The sequence below is a fragment of the Panthera tigris genome, chromosome F3 (genome assembly GCF_018350195.1).
Source record: "Panthera tigris isolate Pti1 chromosome F3, P.tigris_Pti1_mat1.1, whole genome shotgun sequence".
Taxonomy (NCBI): domain Eukaryota; kingdom Metazoa; phylum Chordata; class Mammalia; order Carnivora; family Felidae; genus Panthera; species Panthera tigris.
In genome coordinates, this window is record NC_056678.1 from 10,855,387 (window position 1) to 10,874,874 (window position 19,488).

Here is a 19,488-nt window from a genome sequence, read left to right on the forward strand (position 1 = left end):
TAAATAAGGACACATCACATGAATAAAGTAGGGCATCCAAATAAACATTTCCGTTGAAGTTATGGCCAAGTCCAGTGGGCCTACGTGAGGCCTGAGTGATTCCCAGAGAGGAGAGGATCTTCAGGCAGCTCCGTTGGACGCTTCTAAGGCATGGCTTCTGCTCACGGTGGACCTGGTTCCTGGAAAGCAAAGGCATCTAGCTGCTCAGCTTTCCTGGCATTAGCCAGTGCTGCAGAGGGCCAGGAGGGCCACGCCGGGGAAGGGGGTGAAGCTAGTCACCAGCTGTCCAGAGGTGTGCCCATGAGGTCCCAGAGCAAGGCCAGGCCATCAGCAGGCCCTTAACCCTCTCCTCTGTTGGGTTCACCTTTGCCAAAGTATAATTTCCTGAACGCTAAAACGTGACCCTTACTCACAAGAGAGAGAGATTTTATTCAGCTTGTCAATTTAGATGGTAAAGCTCATTCAGAGAACAAACAACTGGTTATTTATAGGCAATTGAAGAAACAGATGTTAGAATCAAATTGCTAAGTTAGACATGAAACTGATGAACGTTTCACAGGATAATAAAATTGGAGGTTATCCTTTTTAGTGGAGGGAAAGCATTTGCGTTTTCATGAGACAAAAACCTATGGGTTACCATGTGCTTTCACGACCCCCCTGGGGCCCTAGCCAGTGATACACAGCACACAGGGTACATTCTCCTGGAAAATCAAATGACCCTTTGACAGCTGGCTGACAGAGCGGTGCTTTGGACGATGAAGGAACATGCCGTCCTCCTCTTGGCCTTTTTTTACAGGCTTCATATAATTTTTCTTCACCTGTTCTTCCAGGTGCGGACGAGGGGCTCGATAAAAAGGCGCCCTCCCTCCAGGCGATTCCGAAGGTCTCAGTCAGACTGTGGGGACCTGGGAGGTTTCAGGGCCCCCGAGTCATCCCAGGAGAATGGTGCCAAGGAAGAGAATGGGGATGAGGTGTTCCCATCCAAGAGCAAGGCCCCGGGGTCCCCGCCGCCCAGCGAGAAGCCGGTGGGGGAGCTGGGGTCCCAGGAGAAGCCTCCTCTGAGGAGGATGTCCAGCAGGACGGAGAAGCAGGAGGAGAAGGGCAGGGCCCCGGGGGAAGCCCAGCATCACCAGGAGGCTGTGGGGGGCTCTGAAGAGGAGGCCGGCACCCGTCCAGCCAAGGAGGAGGCCGTTCAGCCAGCCCCGGCCTCCAGCCCGGAGGCAGCGAACGGGTGCAGGAGCCCCACAGAAGAAAAACCAGCAGAAAAACCAGCCGGGGAACAGACAGAAAAGTCTGCAGAGGTGAAGGAGGAGAGGGCAGAAAATGAAGAGGGTGAGCCCGGGCAGAGTTGCCAAGACACAAAGGGGCTGGCGGAGGGAGCTGCGGGGGAGGCCCCACCGAGCCCCCCTGGAGGAGTGGAGGGCGGCCACAGCTTTGAGCAGGGGAGAGGCGAGGAAAAGGACGAAGAGGGGGCCGTTCTGGAGCCAGGCTGCAACCCCAGCGATGAGGCCCCCAAGACAGAGGTGAGTGGCCGGCGTGTTCCCCTGAGGAGGCAGGGCCGGGGCCAGCGCGTGCCTGCTCACACTTCCTCGCAGATGAGCTCAAGTGTGCAGAAACACAGGCACTGGGTTGAGACAAGTTGTGGCAAATGTGAGGGGACAGAGGGACAAGATAGGAGGCCCGTGCTGTCTCCACCTTCCTGCCCATTCGGAGGTCTGTTGTGCTGTGGGTGTGTGTGGAGACCGAGGTGACTGAGTCAGGGCCCTGGGCCCAGCTCCCTGCCGGAGGGGCTCAGAGATGAAGGGGGCGCACCTTCCCCATCAACTCGGCTAGTGTGGGGGACCAGCAGCTCTTTAGGGCACTCTGAAGAAGGCGGAATGTGGCAGTGGGCAGGGAGTTGTCTCGGGGAAGCTCAAAGCACAAGCAAAGGAGAAAGTGTGTGTGTTTAGATCATCTACTCGTGGCTAAAATTACTCACCTCCTGTATTCAATACCTAGGGCTGCCATAACAAATTCCACAGACTTGGGAACTTAAAACCATAGAAATTTTATTTTCTCACAATTCTGGAGGCGTGGGCAGTGTTGGTTCCCTCTGGAGGCTCGGAGGGAAAGTCTGTCCCGAGCCGGTTCCCTAACTTCTGATGGCCGCTGGCACCCCCGGCCCCTCCTCGCCTCTCCCAGCATCTGGCAGCCGTCAGCAGTCCTCGGCATTCCCTGGCTTATAGACCCGTCACTCTAATCTCTGCCTCTGTCTTCATGGGGTCTTTCCCTGGCTCTATGCATCCCCAACCCCCCTCCTTTCTCTCAGAAGGACACCAGGCATTGGATGTAGGACCCATCCTAAATCCAGAATCATTTTGAGGTCTTTAATTACATCTGCAAAGATCCCAGTTTCAAGTAAGTCCACATTCACAGGTACCGGGGGCTAGGATTGGACATATCTCTGGGTGTGCATCCCACTACACCTCCCCATCCCCTGTCCCACGATATCCCAGTGCACTCAGAGTAAATCCAAACCCTTTGTGAGGCCCTGCTGCTCTCAGGTGCCCCTGATCCTTCCCCTCACTGTGCTTTAGCCACATCAGTGGTCATTTGGTTTTTCAACTATACCAAGCTCACTCCCTGCTCAGAGCTCTGTCCCGGTTGTCCCCCACTTGGGACGCTTCCCACCCATCCTTCGGATGTCTCTCGGGCCTGTCTTGACCACTCGGCTACTCTCATCCACTGTTCCACTTTGCCATCATGGTGTGTATCACTATTTGACACGCTCTTACTTATTTTCTTATCATCTCTCTCTACTTTTTCCCCGTCACTGATCCCCAGCATTTGCCACTAAACCCAGAACATTGTAGTTCTTAAAAAGTATATTTGTTGAGTGAATGAACGAATTTTTAAAAAGGAGAAAACTGCTTGACCCAAAAGAAATAATCTCTAATGATAGAACTAGACGTATCAGAGGGGTTGATGTGTTTGGGGGCAGGGGAACTCACCAGGGACCCTCACGTTATTCCCACTCGAGAGAAGGTGTGAGTCCCAAAGACTCTTGAGGTATGACTAAGACCCCTCTGGCTGGGCTGTTAGACAAAGATGCTTCACGTTTCTTTAACACCGTCCATTATAGATGCATGATCTGATCCTGTCACCTGGAGACCTCCACCAGGTGTCCAGAACGCAAACACGTGCCTCGGATACGGACTTTTTTTTTTTAATGTTTGTTTATTTTTGAGAGAGAGTGTGTGTAAGCAGGTTGAAGGGCAGAGAGAAAGGGACAGAGGATCCAAAGCAGGCTCCGCACTGACAGCAGAGAGCCCGATGTGGGGCTCGAACTCACGAACCGGGTGATCACGAACTAAGCCAAAGTCGGACACCCAACCGACTGAGCCACCTCGGTGCCCCTCAGATCCTCACTTCTTTTTGACGATGAAGCCACTGAGTCCACGTGGCCACCTGCCAGTGGCTGCTGCCTCTTATTTTCAGGCTAGGAGGCGCCTGTCTTCCCAGGAGAGCTTCCCGTCTCACTGGCAGCATCTTCTAGTCTTGAAGGGTTAGGAAGTCACCCTGGTGGGAAAGCTTCAGGGAGGTCTCAGGTAGAGAAGGCTTCCTGCAGAAGCTCTGGGAGCTTTGGGACAGGCTCACCTGGACCTCTCGGGTCACTTGTATCTGACAGCCCTGGGGAGGGAGCCGGATGCCCGCACCCTCACGAGCGCTCTGCTTCCAAACCCAGGCCCAGGTCCCAAAGAGTAGCTCCCCACCCCCCACCTCTCTGTCCTTCTCCCCCTCCTGACCTGTCACCTGTCACGGAGGCACAACACTTTGACACCCTTCCTCCAACCTCCTGGTTTTCGAGAGGAAGGAGCTGAAGCTCCAGGAGGGGACATGACCTTGTCCAAGGTCATAGAGCTCAGTGTTGACATGACGGACATGGGCTCTAGTCATCAGAATAAGCTACATCACACAGCATCTCTGCACATCCGCGGATTCCTGTATCCCGGGAGGCGTGTCGACTCCCATCCTCTTTGTCCCTCTCAATAATGACGACAGATAAAGAGATGAACAAAGACAAGATGGGAATAAATGTGATTCTTTCCAGGGACGGCAGCCCTATGTGAGGCACAGAGGACGGAGCGACTCCTTCAAGAGAGAGCAGGGGAAGGCCGCCTAAGTAGGCCCGAGGCATCGGCGCTGTGGAGGGTTAACCACCTGTGACCCAGCCCCTCACAAGTATTTTAACATTTGGTGCTTAAAGAATGAGCCATTCCGGGAACTCCAGTCCTGGAACAGGCTGGCTATATCAAATCACAACACGGGCTTCTGTGTACAGGCAAAGCGCCCCCGGAAAGAGGGCACCGAGTAAGATCTGGCTCCCACACTGTAAATAAACTGAACAAGTGGTTCTCAGATGCTTGTTACGTACCCAGTACCGTGTAGGGCGCTCAGGTGATGCCAGAGATAAATTTACCCCGAGGACGACACTCAGGATGTTTGACATCACATTCAAGACTTCATAGGACCGACAAGTGTGGCTTCCTCGCTGCCTGGTTCCACTGCTTTTCCCGGGCATTCTCCTTGATCTCTCAGTATTTGATTCGAAATTCCTTTCTCCCTCAGCTGATGAGATACCACCTTCTCCTGGGCCTCCCCTGCCTTTAGAACTCTGTTTACTTTTCCCTCCTGGTTAAGTGGGCAGGTCTCCGAGCCTCAGTTCTTGGCCTGTCTCTCCTCACTTGGGAACACACTCCTGTGCTTTCCCTCTTCAGCCCCTCCCTTAGCACCTGTCCTACACTGAGAACTCAGGGGGGTCACAGGGACCAGGTCCATGGCTGGCACTTCAGTGCTATCCTGCACCTTCATTGCCCTCATTTATTTTGTTTTATTTTATTTTTTATTTATTTTTAATTTTTTTTTTTAACGTTTATTTATTTTTGAGACAGAGAGAGACAGAGCATGAGCAGGGGAGGGGCAGAGAGAGAGGGAGACACAGAATCCGAAACAGGCTCCAGGCTCTGAGCTGTCAGCACAGAGCCCGACGCAGGGCTCGAACTCACGGACCGCGAGATCGTGACCTGAGCCGAAGTCGGACGCTCAGCCGACTGAGCCACCCAGGCGCCCCAATTATTTTTTATTTTAGAGAGAGACAGTGCATGTGGGTGGGGGAGAGGGGCAGAGGGAAAGAATCATAAGCAAGCTCCTCGCCAAGGCTCGATCCCACAACCCTGGGGTCATGACCTGAGCCGAAATCAGGAGTCGGACGCTCAACGGACTGAGCCACCCGGGTGCCCCCTTCATTGCCCTCTTCCCATTGACCTCCTCTCTTTCTAATCTGCAAAGCTAAGCCACCGTCGCACCACCTTCTTTGCCGAGACTCGTGCGTGTCACTGTGCAATTCACACGGCCATGCTGCCTGGATCTATTAGGAACTCTTACCAACCGGGCTGAGCCAGTCTTCACCCACATTCCTCAGTTACTCCTCCCCCAGCCCCTCCCGCTCTGCAGACGACCTCACCTCCTAGGTGACTGAAAGGAAGAGCAGCCGGGGCGCTCCCTGCCTCAGACCCTCAGCGTGTGAATCCGAGAACAGGTCCCTACTTGCTCAGACGAACCCCCATCTGCTGTGATCTGGCTTCCCCCAAATGCCAGTTGCTGGACATTTTTACAGGACGCTTGTAGTGTGTGTCTGTGCATTTTAAGTGAGGGGTGACACTGGGGATTTCATCCATCCATGTATTCTTCCAGGTTTCTAGCCCCTCAGTAGCTCACCCCCTTCTGCCTACAGACCTGCTCTGATCTGCCCAGTCCTAAAGAAATAGCCCCCAAGTCTGCCCCTCCCCTATCGCTCTGTCTCCCTCTCATTTGCTTCCCCTTGTGGTCTTGCTCTGAACTAAGAATTGAAGCTCTTAGTGCCACCAAAGACTGGTCATCCTCACCTCTGCCAAGGGGCTGATGCTGCCAACCTGCCCCGGATGCCACCTCCCTCCCACCAGTGTCCGTCAGCACTGGGCCACCCAGCCAGCCTCCCTCCCTCCCCCTCCTAAAGAAGAGCTGCCACATTCTGTCCTCAGCCCCGGCTCCCACACTCTAGCTGTTGTGTTTTGTGACTGACCCCTGAGGTTGGGCCTCACCACCAGCCACTGGGCCGCTCCTGACTGCTTAGCACCAGCCTGGCCTGTGTCCCAACCCCACACGGACAGGGCACTGTGCTCGGATGCCTGCCAGCCCCTCACACCCAGAACCAAACTTCTCCTGCTTGCTGTGTCTTCACTTGCATTCTACTGGAAGCCAAAGGGTTCTACTGGTTTCCTTTGTTCTCTTTAAGCGTTTCTGCTGATGAGGTACTTAATTTCTCCCACCTCCCTACCTAATCATCTGGGTCTCAGGGAGTTTCCCATTTGGTGCCTTCTGCTGTCCCTCCATCTCCGCCGTGGCCCCAGCTCTGCCCTCTCTTGTCTCTGCAGTCACAACCCACTCCGAACGGAATCCCTGGTCTCCAGACCCGCCCCGTACACGAGCACCAAGCTCATCATCCCGAAAATGCCACCTCCGTGGCTACTCTCCTACCGCAAAACCTTTGATCCCACTTGAGTTCACCCTCCTCAGCATGCTGAACTCCCCCCATCCATTCCCTTTCCCCTGTGATGGCGCAGGACTCCAGCCGGCCCGCAGCACCCTGCATTCCACAAGATGCGATGCATCCTCCGCCCCCCACCAGAAACGCCTGCACCCCCAACCGAGGTGACCTTCACTGCTACCTGGAAATCCTCCCACTGAATCTCGGCCTTCCATAGGCCTTCCCCGACCGCCCCAAGGACAGACACCCCCAGAGACTCAGGCGCCTCCACACACTCAGTATAGTCCGTTGGGGGGGCCAACGGCACATGCTACCTGATGCCTCGGGTGCGTTCATAAATGTCTCTTTCCCAGCTGGAGAACTCACGGTGGTAAGGCCAGCTCATCCCAGAGGGAGCTAAAACTTATACTTTTGGATAGTGTTGAATAAAAAGCTATTTTCCTGTCCTTTTACTAAGTATCCACCTTCTCTTTTCGATTCCTTCTGTTCTTGTTGCACTTTTATGCCACCAAAGATCTTGGAGCAGCGTAACAGGAAGATGAAATTCAGTGGGGTGAGGTAGTGGCTAAGAAGCTAGGGCAGGAAGCACATGGGAAGTCAGGTGTCAGGGAACAGGCAATGTCACCTAGTAGTTGAGGGCTCAAGCTCTGGTCCTTGGTTTTGAATCCTGACTCCATTACTTCCTAGCTGTGTGACCTAGAAGTCACTTGACCTTTCTGTGCCTTAATTGCCCCACCTGTAGAACAGGGCTAATAGAAGTACCTAACTCCTGTCGCTTTTGTGAGGAATAAATGGGTTGATGCATGTAAAAAAAAAAAAAAAAAATACATCAAGCACATAGTGTTATTATTACCATCACTTCTACTGGTGGTACAATTATTGCTCGATCTGGCATCCCCAAGATGTGCTGAGGATTTTCCCCACCGTCTCTTCCTAACTCCTTCTTTCCTCCTCTGTTCACAGGATGACACTCCTGTCCAGGACACTAAAATGTGAAGAACTCCTTGTGCCTAGTGATGCAGCTGCTGGAGACCTCTCTTTAGAAGTAGCAGCGAGAGTAGTAGCAGCAAATGAAGCCAAAGCAGAATTTCGTGGTGGGTCGGAGGCAGCCTGAAGACAGAGCGTGTTATTTCCGGGTCTCCACGCTGAACGTCCCCTTGCAGACAGAGATCCGGCAGAGGGCAGCAGCCTTTTATCAGCCTGAGTTTGTGTCACTTACTGGACTTGGTTAAAAGCAGACAAACAAAAATTATTTAAAACAATTTACTGTGGTCACAACTCCCAGGAATACTGGTCAGCTGCGGGGCCTGAATCCTATCCACACCCACCTGTCCCTGCGGCTGACGTCGGAACTGGATTCTGATTTATCTAATCAGATTTTGTTTGTGTAAAGTGATAGCCTTTTTACTGTTCTGACAAGTTTTTATGATTCTCAGATGTAAGAACTAATTTCAGACCGGCTAGGAACAAAAGAAAATAGTGTCGCTGGAAATATAAATCCTGTAAGTTACAGAAGACCTTACATTGTATCAAGACCCGGAGACAGCCTCTCAGCTTCATCCAAATTTGAACTGGCCAGCCAGTTTTTAATCCTTGGACTGGAAAGAGATACTTACTGCAACATTAAAAAAATAGGTATCTGTTCCATCCAGAGGGAGCTTTTACTTTTGGGTAGTTTTCTAGTTGTTGGTACACCGGGACGTGACAGGCTTAGCCGTCCCTCTTCTGCCGAGGGGGAGGGGGGAGGAGGCGGAGGCAGGGAGCAAACCTCATGGAGAAGCAGATGTCAAGAGGTTTCACGGCTCCGTGTGCTGCATTTGCTGTGTGCAGAGCAAGGATTCCTTAACGATGCCTGCCCTCTGGGCCTGGAGGGATGAGATTTGCACTTCCAGGAGGAGATCTTGAGCATGGAGTAGATCTTTCCTGGGAGGTGCTTTGAGCATCATATTTTGAAAGGTACAAAACTAGAACATCCTTCCTAGATTCCCTGGGAAGCTGCTCTGGAATCAAAGCCCGGGCTCTCTTTCCAGACTCAGGAGGAGGGTTGGGTCTTCAGTCTGTTCTCACTGGGTAGCTTTCGCTTTAATGTTCTTTGTGGAAAGTGCAGGGGCTTTGCAAGGAACAGGGGCCTGACTACCCGTTCCTTGACTAATACCCTCCTCCCCTCTTGATGCACTCGTGCCCAAAGAGGTCAATCCACATAAATGTTTAATCTTTAGGGTTGGTTCTTACTCAGGTTCGAGTATTTCAGTGTCTCGTTGTGCTGATGAGGTAGGTGGGCAGTCGTTTTTCTGGAGGCCTGTTAGACCACCTCCTACCCTGACTCAGAAAATAGTCCTCCAGACAAAGGGCCTTATGTCACTGCCGGTACCTCTATGTTTTCATCCTGTTACAGTTTTCCTAATGCCAGAATAGTGTCGATACTTGGGATATATATTTTTTCAAAACTATTTTTAAATACATGCATCTTCTAAAACTTGTAACATAGTCAAGCCCAATATTAGAAGTTTTATGTTTTCGCAGAATTTTGGGAGATGTGTGTTTCAGTTAATTTGAGGTCTATATAATGTATATCTGTCCATCCAATCATCTATCTATCTATCATCAACAGAGATGTATACCCCCCCCCCCGCAAACGATTATATATGTCTTTGGGTTATTTCTACACGCACGCATATTCAGCCCAGAGTTCAGTGAATGTGTGCATGATTATGAGTATGTGTGACATAAAGGGGACATCTGCCACTTCCCTTGACTTGAAAAAGGACTGGAACAGAAAGCACGGGATGTAGATGTGAAGATGAAACTATTTTTCGTCTGGGGCGGCTACACCTTACAGCAGCAGGTGAGTAAGGAGCAATACAAAATGACGGGAATGGGACACGGAAGGAGCAGGTGTGATGGGGTCAGCATACCTGTCTGTCTGCCTGGGCCCCTATTAGTCACATTGCTGAACCTCTTTTGTGAGAAAGCAGAGACCCTATTCCCAGAGGTTGTCATTAGTGATGGGGGCTCTCAGCAGGGAGTTCACAAAGTGCAGGGACCTCAGAACCCCGGGTCCCGCCACAGGCTAGGCCAGCCGGTTATCCCTCTCCTCTCCCGAAACAACTCTGATTATGTGTTGCATTTGCAGATCTGGGGTCTCCAAGTTGAGGATCAAAGGAATCTAGGGCTGTCTTAGATAGCTCCAGGTCCTTACCGGGCCAGGAAGATTGTGTTTCCTTCGGGCTTCCCTAATAGGCTTGAAAGAAAACACCGATTCTTCACAGCTACAAGGCGAAAGAAAGGGGGCAGAGTCCCTCCTCCTGTACCTCTGTCATCCAGCTTGAATTTTAAACTGTATCCTCCCTTTCTCCAGAAACGGAGCAAGGAAAAAACCCCGGATGCTTTGAAAGGATGTGCCCGTGTTTAATAGGGGGCTGTGACACTGTTTCAGTTGCATGTGGAACCAGATAACCAGATGACCACAAGAAGCCCCGGGGTCTGAGCCCTCCACTCTCCTCACTGAGGTCACCCTGAACCACGTTGGTTTGGGCCTGTGATCAGTAGACTAGACAGTAAATATATGTCCAATAAAAGGAAGAAACTAGTGGACAGGCAATCGGTTCATCATCTTCTTTTGATTAAATACTTGAGGGAGTGTAATAGTTTAGTTGAATGAATGAGGACCTTCAGTTGCTAATGAAAGAAGCCCAACTCAGATTGGCTGATGAAAACCAAAACTATATGAATCAACCTCTCTCTCCCTCTCTCCCCCTGCCTTTCTCTCTCTCTCTACCTATATACTGAGTAACCTACAAATCCATGGATAGGCCTAAATACAACACTCAGTATCAGAAACCTCTCATTCTTGGTCTCTGCTTTCCTCTGTGTTGGCCATATTCCCAACCAGGCTCTTCACAGCCTGCAAACCAATTGGAAAAAGCAGATTCTTTTCGATAACATGGGGGGAGTGGGGGGGGAGGAAATCCTGCAAAGGTTTTCTATAGGCCCCTGTGGATCACATGTTCCTAGCTGAACCAGTCTTTGTGACCAAGGAGATGCAGAGTTCAGATTGGCCAGGCCTGGGTCACATGACACCACCACCCTGACCCCCTGCCAGGAGCTAAGGGTCAATCCTGTGCAATCTGCAAGGACTGTGAATGGGAACAACGGAGCTCAAATGGGGTGCTGTTACCAAAGGGAATTATGCTGGGTAGGCAAACACACACACGCCAGATGCGTCCAACAGGGAAATCCCAGATACACCAAACTACTATTCCATTGTTTACTAAAGAATTAAATTTGTTTTAATCAACTTGATGCTCTATGGACCAGGTAAAAATAGTATGAATAGAATGCTTCTATATGATGTGTGACCAGATGACTTCTGAAGATACCAAGACCACTGAGCAAAATGCAAGCGCTACTCAAATAAAATGGAATTTCTTTTCATAAGCCACCAGTGAAAATGAGTCTCATGATTTCATGGAATAATGTGTTGCTTGTCCAGAGCTAACCTGGAGCTCCATGAGGGTAAAGATGATGTCTGTATTGTTCTTCATTGTGTATAGTGCCTCATGCGTTATAGGTGCTCAATAAATATTTGTTAAGTAATGAATGATTGAACTGATTTCAGAGCTGGAGTAGGATTATTTTCAACATCTATCGCTACCCAACACCTCCCTTATCTGATACCAGATGCCTGAAATGTCATAATTAGCCCCTGATCCCACTGGCTTCGGTCTTCTTCCCCAATCAAAATGCATGTCCTGAGAGAAGGAATAGTTTAAGTCTCCTTTGTCATCCCAGCTTGGGTTGAGTTGCTTTTTGAGATCCTCCCCAGATGGGGTTGAAAAAAAGAGCAAGGTATAGAAAAGTCTAGGGGCAGGAGACACACTTCTCTCACCTCCCAGTATTGCTTGGGGTAACCCGGGTTCCCCCTCAGTCCAGTGAGGTCCCGACCCCAGAGATTATGGTTGCTGAGAAGACGTTTATTCCAGCTCTGCTCTCAAATCTCACAAAGCTGTGGGAATTCCGGAGAGGCTCCACCGTGGTCAAATGGGGCAGGAAACCGTGGTTCTTTGAGACCCCACAGAGGAGGAGGAGACAACGAGTATGTTTCATGTTTCTCAGTGAAAAGGGAGCCACCAGGGCAAAACCATCCCCCTCAAAAACAGAAGCAAAGAGACTTCTTATTCCTTCTAATCCTGGCAAGTTGTGGGCTTCTCTGTGGGAGCTGCAACACCCTGGTCCTGGCATTGCCAGGGAGATGCCAGGAGAGGCACATGATACAGAAGGAAGGGGTCAAAATGAGCAAGAGTCCCCCTGGGTACTCCCGTAAGTAATGATTCTGGCCCTTCGTGGTGTAGTTTTACATACAGATTTCAGGAAAGTTCTTGAATTTAGGCAAACCTGTCACGTCAGTTATCACACTTCTCGACTGCCTATTTTTTAAAAGAATGAGTGGACTGGATTGTACTGGAATGTACTAGAATTGTCTGGAATGTACCAGCATTCAGAACAAGACTCTAGGATGATTATATATGGCTGGTACTCAAAATAATAGGACTTCCAACACTGGTCACTCCTATCAGACTATCTAAGGAAGCCGCAGGTGCGGCATGGTGCCGGGCACATCCCCATCACAGCTGCCCCTGGCCCCTCAGGGGTGACAGTCACTGACCACCTCTGGAAGCAGCTGGCATGAAAAAGCAAAGGCCCTGCTTTGCATTGCCTCTGATTCTGTATCTCCTGTCTTCCACCAAGCACAAAGAAAGTTTTAAGCCCTCTGTGTTCCTTTGTGATTTCAAGATACTCATTATCCTTATTTTTTTTCCTCATTATAAAAGCAGTACAACTTTATTTTAAACAACTTGTGGAGGAAAAGAAAAATAATTAAGCAAAAAATTGTAATTCCTCTACTTAGAAATCACTAGTGTTAAGATTTTATGGATTTTTCTAGTTTTTAAATCTGTGTATATATATGTGTGTATATATATATATATACATACACACATATATATATTTGTTTTGTTTTAATTCTTGGTTGTAACAAAATTAAGATCTTACGATATGTAATCGTCTATCTTTCTTCCTTGTCACACACCATCATGAATAATCACACTTGTTGCCCCTGGAAACCGTGCACTTCTGTCCTCTTCTCCCCAGCCAGTAACTTCCAGAGCAAGACCAAGTGTGTATGAAACAGAAGGAAAATAAGATGTGCTGGTGGAAATGGTGTTCTGGCAGAACGTAGTTCTTGTCACAATCTAGACCTTGGACTTCTATCCCCTCTAGGACTTCGTGCACTCTCAAAGCTTAAATCGAGTGCAAACTTGGGAGTGAAAACGCTCAGGCCGAGGCAGCTCCAAAGATTCATTTCTGATGATCCAGGGACTGCAAAATCCAGAGGAAGGCATGAGATAAACCTCAGAAAAAGAGTCACCGAGGGGAAACCACATCGAAACCCAGAGATGTGTTTAGTAAAAAGTAGCTGAAGCTACTATGGGATATTGGACTGGAGCCTGGAAAAAGACACGCATGTGCGAGCAGATTCAAGTTTCTGTTTGGATCAGGACATGGCCTGCAGTGGTGAAGCAGATCTGCCAGTGGTGACAACTGCGGTGGCCTGAGAGGCAGTTGGTGCCTAACCTCACAGGCAGCAAACAAGGCTCGGCACCCAGTGGAGAGTCCAGTCCCGGGGGCCGACTGAGCAGGAAGGTCCCTCTGAATGGCGGAGCCGTATGATTAAATTGTATTCTCATTTCCAAAGAGTAACCACATCATGGCAGAACCAACTCTGCACCGCTGAGGTCTAGATTGGGTCCGAATTCAGTGGCACACAACCATTAATCATAAAATAGGAACCTAAGTGATGTTTAAAGCCATTCACAGTTTCAAGGCTGACATCCTCCCAGCGTTATTCTAATCATCTCTTAATGGACCTTCTCTAATCTCCCCATCTTCCTCTCGTGCATCTGACCCCAAGTCAAAGGTATCTTTCTTCCGTCGGACTCCTAACGCTACCGTCATTCTCAAAAAGCCTTGATGCCCCCAAATCCCTTAAGTAAAATTAAAACATCAAAGCACAGGTTTCAAAGTTCTCCGAGAACCACCCTTCTTCCACGCCAGTTTCCACCTTACTTGCTAACCAGCCAAGCTAAGCTCATTGGCATGGAATTGCCTCAAGAGCCGGAGAAGTCGTCAAAGGACAAAAACGGTCACCTCCCTTGACCATGTCACTTCAGGAAATCACCTAGAAATCTGGAAAAGGGCAGATGCGTCAGTCAAGTCACATTTACATGGATGAAATGTTGGACACCACTTACGGTCCCTTACAGAAGAAGGAGATCATGCTGCATTGTCTCGCTGGAGCCCTCTGAAGTCACGGCAGACAGCTTAAGGGATGAGAAAGCAAGCGTGGGAAATTCAACAACAACCTTGAGAGCGGACACCGGCAGAGGCAGGAGAGGCCTCCAGCCTTACCTCCCATGGCACCTGGCGAGGGGAAGGAATGAGCCCCAGGAGGGGGCTCCAGCTCAGGCAGGGCACAGTGAGCCCAGCGAAGGCACCGTCTCAAGGAGAGGGCAAAGCGGATCGCTCAGGACTCTGCTGAGAGCTCCTCCCGCCCCGCGGTCACCCCTGAACCCACCGCACCCCGAACCTGTCCTCAAACTACGAAGGAGTTCGAAGCTCTGAAACCTCGGCTCAGGAGGAGGAGGGGAACCTCAGACAAGGAGAGGGTGTCGTTAAAAGTCTGACCTGCCATCAGAGCAAATAGAGGGCTTGGCCGGGCTGCCCTCCTCCGCCACGTCCTCGGGCAGGGCTCTGGGATCACTACGGGGCCAGATTCGGTTATGAAAAAGGTTTTTTAGTTTTGCTCTCTGATTTGAGGGCTTTTCACTTGTGTCCCTCCGCCCCCGCCAAGGGCGTGAGCTCAGATCCTGACCTTCAGTCACTGAGAGACACCCCAAGAGCCCGCTGGCCTCAGGAGGAAGGGAGAGGCGAAGAGCAGAGAAGCTGGGGGAAGCGGGGAGCTTCCAAAAGGTGAAGGGGCAAGAACACTGACCCCTCGGGAGAGCTGACAGCTACGGAGCAACGGCTGCCACGGACCCCGACTCAAAGGAAGCTTGGGGTCCTGAACCTGGCCCTCCGCAGCCCTGGGAGGAGGCGGGCGCGGGGGCGGGGCGCCGGGGGCGGGGCGCCGGGGGCGGGGCGCCGGGGGCGGGGCGCCGGGGGCGGGGCGCCGGGGGCGGGGCGCCGGGGGCGGGGCGCCGGGGGCGGGGCGCCGGGGGCGGGGCGCCGGGGGCGGGGCGCCGGGGGCGGGGCGCCGGGGGCGGGCGAGTCGAGGCCCCGCCCTCCCGCAGCAGCGGGGCGCCCGGGCCGGAAGTCCTCCAGGCCCCTGCAGCCTTCTGGGCGCCTCTCGCCTCCGCCCCACCTGCCGCCCCTTCCGAAGCCTTTCTAGCCCACCGCCCCGAGCGAGCTACCTGGCGTGTGGCGCCTCCGTTCCCTTTGCAAAGGGAGACCCGTAGTGCCTACGGGCGGGACGTGGCGAACATCCTGCGAGCTCCGTACCTGCAAGATCCCATAAGCAGCACTGGGAAAGTTAGCTCTTAACCCTCCTCCGGGGTTTCTTCCGCGCCCGCTCCGCCCGCCTGCTTTCAGCAGCGGGCTGCCGTCCGAGGGGGCGGACGGGAGGCTGAGCCAGGCGCGACGGTCCCCTCGCGCCCAGCGAGCGCTGACGGCGGCGAGACGCTGCGCGGCCGGCACCCCGCGGGGCCCCGCACCCTCCCAGCCGCGGCCTCCGCGCCCGCCGCCACGCCGTGTGCAGCGTAGACCCGGGCGCTGGGTGGTCTAGCTGAGGCGAGAGGCGTTCCGAGGCCCACCGCTGCGGGTGCACGGTCCAGGCGGTGGGAGAAAGGTCGCAGGTCGGGTCGGCGGGAAAGGCGACGAGAGGCGGGGCGAGGCTGAAGGGAGGCGCCGGGAACCGCTCTGCCGAGAGTGGCTCGTTGGTCTAGGGGTATGATTCTCGCTTCGGGTGCGAGAGGTCCCGGGTTCAAATCCCGGACGAGCCCAGGCTTTTCTTTCTTTCCCTCCGCACTTTACACTTTCATTCTTTTTTTCTTACTCACACTTACATGAAACAGAGAGCTCTGGTCCCTTGAGCTCGAATGTTGATTCCCCCAATTTTGCGAAGGAAGAAATCGAATGGGATCCATTCGTACCAAATGGCCACGGTGCGTCGGAGAGCAAGGGGGAGAACCGCTGTACCCTTACAGCACGCGCGCTGGGAAAGAGAGGCGCCTGGTGCAGAGTCCTGGTCCCCCCGACACCCCCGCCGCACGTGGGCAGGGCGCCGAGCACTGGCCGGTCGGCGAGAAGGGGCGCGCCGTCCACCTGCAGACGCCCAGCACCCGGCCCGCGGCTGGACGGGCGCGGGGTGGGGCGTGGTTAAACCACACCTGCGGGCAACCGAGAACGGAACTCTGCGTCCCTTGCCCACGCGCGCGACTCGGGCACTGGCCGGGGTAGGGACAGCGTTTCCAAAGTGTTAAAATGTTTTCAAACTTTTACGTTTTCACGTTGTCTTTTCATGGTATCGGGTGTAATGTTCAAAAAAAAAACAAAAACAAAAACCTCAATTTCGAGTTTTGCACCAACATATGTTTATTGCGTGTATTGCTCTAAGAGTCAGAAAGTTTTTAATTCATCAAGGAAGTTTTTTAAAAAGGAGGGCTCGTCCGGGATTTGAACCCGGGACCTCTCGCACCCTAAGCGAGAATCATACCCCTAGACCAACGAGCCGATGTAGTCTCCGCCTGCCTGCTATACTAAAGGAAGGGAAAGATACTTATTCTGGCGCCCCCAAGTGGTTATTTACATATTGTGTCTCCAGCGTTCGTATGGTTTTGTGTTCTAGAGTTTTCTATTTTCCTTTTTAACTTTTTATCTTCGAGAATCCGACACAGAAGAAAACAAACGGTCTCGTTACCAGCGTAATATTTACCTCTTATTTCGAAAACCATAAGTCTGTTTATATTCATCGCTAAAAGATCGCAGTGTGTCTGTTGCAATGTCCCTGTGGCAGGAAAATCCTAGACACTTTCCCTTACCGTGTTCTAGACCTTGCGCTTTCTAATAATAGTAAAATTGTCGGTTTCAGGACTACCTTTTATCCTAGGGTTCAAAATGCCACCTTTCCAAGCCTTGTGAATTCCCGTTGTGTTTTTACTCAAACTATTCTCTTCAGCTGGAAAATCTCCTTTCGGATAAATCCCAAACTCTGACCTTCCCGGAGAGATCCTGTAACATATTAAAATCAACTGTATGTGGCATATAACTGGGGTGCAGTCTTGTCTCCTCTAATCATGATTTATTGGAGGACAAGATGCCAACACCAACACTGAAATCTGTATAACTGGCAACCAATTGTGTAATTCATTATAACTGGTGTCCGATCGTCCCAGTATCTTTTATGGCATGACTTGCTTACTATATTTTAAATTCTTAAATATTTAGTATTTAAACTTATGCCAACAGAGCTGGTGCTCAGTAATTGGCGAACTGGTTTCAAGTTCCTTAACAATACAAATCTTGGTAAACTGTCTCTCTAACAAATAACAAACCAGATCGGCAACAACAAGCGGAAGGATGGCTACCCTAAATAGACCCCTTCATTTGTTTTATTTCATATCAGTGCGTTCATTCATCTGATTGCTCAACAAACAGTACAATACTATGTACCAGACACTGAATGGTCAACTTTCTTCCTATGGTTTTTGATTTTATTAAAGCCCCAGGACAGGACCCATGGGCAGGAAGAGCCGCCAAGAAGTTTCTATTTCTCATAAGAATGAGGAGCTAAAAATTATGACTTGTGAGATAAACTACTGTCGCCACTTCAGATTTCTGAAAACCTCAGTTTCTACAAGGTGTCTCTGTGCTCTCCTTTCCCGCTTGAATTTGCTATAGTTATTACTGTTTTCAGGGGTTTTTTTTTTTTTTTTCTTACTCCTACTGCACTCCAGGGATTGCAAAACAGTTTATCTATTACTCTTCAGGCTCCATCGGAGTATCTCACTTGCCTCTCACAACGATGCAGGAAGACCGACAGTAACAAAACTTCAGAATATCGATTGCCTAACCCACGGTGATAAATATCTGTGTCCTGGTGAAGGAACACCTGTGACCTGTGACCCTCTGCAAGGGACATTCTTCCCTTGTAGGTTTCTGTGAAGCAGAAGTGGGGTCCAGGGAGGCAGAGGATCTTAAGGAGCATTTTCTCCCCGTCACAGTGAATGAAGAAGCCTGGCGACATGTACTTCTACAGTCAACCTCTCTCTAAGGACCCCCATTATTCTTGTTACCCCAATTTGGTACCCAGAAATATCATAGACACTAGAACTCTAATTTTCAATATTTTCTAGCAAAAAATGCAACCCTTCTGAATTAAGCCATCCTGGCAATAGAAATGTCAATGAAATTGATTCAGCTTCAGGCAAATCTTTTTCATGGTGGCCTGGGATTCATCTTTGACTCTGATATCTATTTGTGAATAATCCGATTCTCAGTGTTCCAGAAACCCCTTGCTATCGCGACCCACAGATCACAGTGTTCCAATGCCTCTAGCAACAGATCTTAAAAGACAAGGAGGGAAAGGACGCCAGTGAGAATACGGGAGGTGGGGGAAGATTCTGCCACAATCACAAATAGCTGTGTGAAATTTTGGTGTCTGTCACCCTCTTCCTAATTTCTCCCATTAATTCCAGCCCTAGAAAATTCTGTCTGTATATATTTGCCAGCACTAGATGCTCCTGAGTGCCCCTTATCTTTTTTTTTTTTTTAAGTGTATTTATTGAGAGGGGGAGAGAGAGAGAGAGAGAGAGAGCAGGGCAGGGACAGAGAGAGAGGGAGAGAGAGAATCCCAAGCAGGCTCCACACCAGCAGCATTGACCCCGACGCAGGGCTCTAACTCATGAACGTGAGATCATGACTTGCACCAAAACCAAGAATCAGACACTTAACCGGCTGAGCCACCCAGGCGCCCCACAACTGCATTTTTTGTGCACTGCATGGAAAAGGAAGTCTGTGAGCCGATGGGCCTGTGTAGATAACTGTCATCAGAAGGCCTCTGTGCATGACTTTTTCTTATTATTGATTTTGTGGGGAAAGTTCTCCCCCAAGGAGCCCCTTCTTTTCAGAGGCAGTCATCCATTAAAAGGATCTTTCTGACTTGATTGGAAGTCCTCAGTGGATTCTGATCGTATTGCCTGGACTGCTTGAGCTGGTGAAGGGAAGTTTCTAGGAGGAGGAAAGCGGTATGGGAAGACAAGGAGGTTTGTTGAGTGAGGATCACGGGCGGCTAACCAATAATGATTGGAATCCAAAGGTTTTGGGTTTGTTTTCCCATTTACTTTCTACAGCAGGATCAGAAACCACAGTGTAAGGGCTGTGGCTCAAACAACCTCGCATGATTGTTTTTTTCTTTGTAACTTCACTAGATCAATTTAATGAGCATTCACCGATCTCTTCATCCGACAAATATAATGCAGACATAAATTGCATAGGGAGGGTTTGCGACTTGAATGGGTGGTAAGCATAGGCCTCTTTGAGAAGATAACATGGCAGCAAAGGCTAGAAGGTCAGGAAGGTGTGAGGCAGGTCCGTATCTGGAAGAACCAACTGGGTAGAGGGGGATAAGCCAGTGCCAACACCCTGAGACCTGAGTGTACCTGAAATGTTCCAGAAATAGCAATGGGGACAGTGTGGCTAAGAGGAGGGGAGCAAGAGTGAGAGTAATAGGAGACGAGTGTTGCTGTGTGCCAGGCTCTGTCTGAAGGCCCTGGGAAAACATGGAACCGTATGGCTAGTCCCTCGTGTCCCTAGAGGGGGACCATTTTATATGGGAGACAGACAGGTAAGTAGATAATAGCAAGCAAGTG

General features: G+C 50.8%; 1 protein-coding gene and 2 non-coding genes across 4 annotated transcripts in view; 2 read left to right on the plus strand and 1 right to left on the minus strand.

Moving 5' to 3' along the window:
• The window catches only part of RCSD1 (RCSD domain containing 1), a 73,951-nt gene extending 62,790 nt beyond the window's left edge, over positions 1-11,161 (plus strand). For both annotated transcript variants that reach the window (XM_042976221.1, XM_042976222.1), the window contains exons 6-7: positions 831-1,523; positions 7,529-11,161. In XM_042976221.1, coding sequence (XP_042832155.1) covers positions 831-1,523; positions 7,529-7,561 — 726 coding nt within the window. In that variant the 3' untranslated portion in view covers positions 7,562-11,161. The remainder of the gene's footprint in view (positions 1-830; positions 1,524-7,528) is intronic.
• A 4,388-nt stretch (positions 11,162-15,549) lies between these two features.
• TRNAP-CGG lies at positions 15,550-15,621 on the plus strand. Its single transcript has one exon. It is a non-coding gene; the product is annotated as a tRNA-Pro (tRNA).
• A 658-nt stretch (positions 15,622-16,279) lies between these two features.
• TRNAP-AGG lies at positions 16,280-16,351 on the minus strand. Its single transcript has one exon. It is a non-coding gene; the product is annotated as a tRNA-Pro (tRNA).
• Between the last annotated feature and the right edge of the window lie 3,137 nt (positions 16,352-19,488).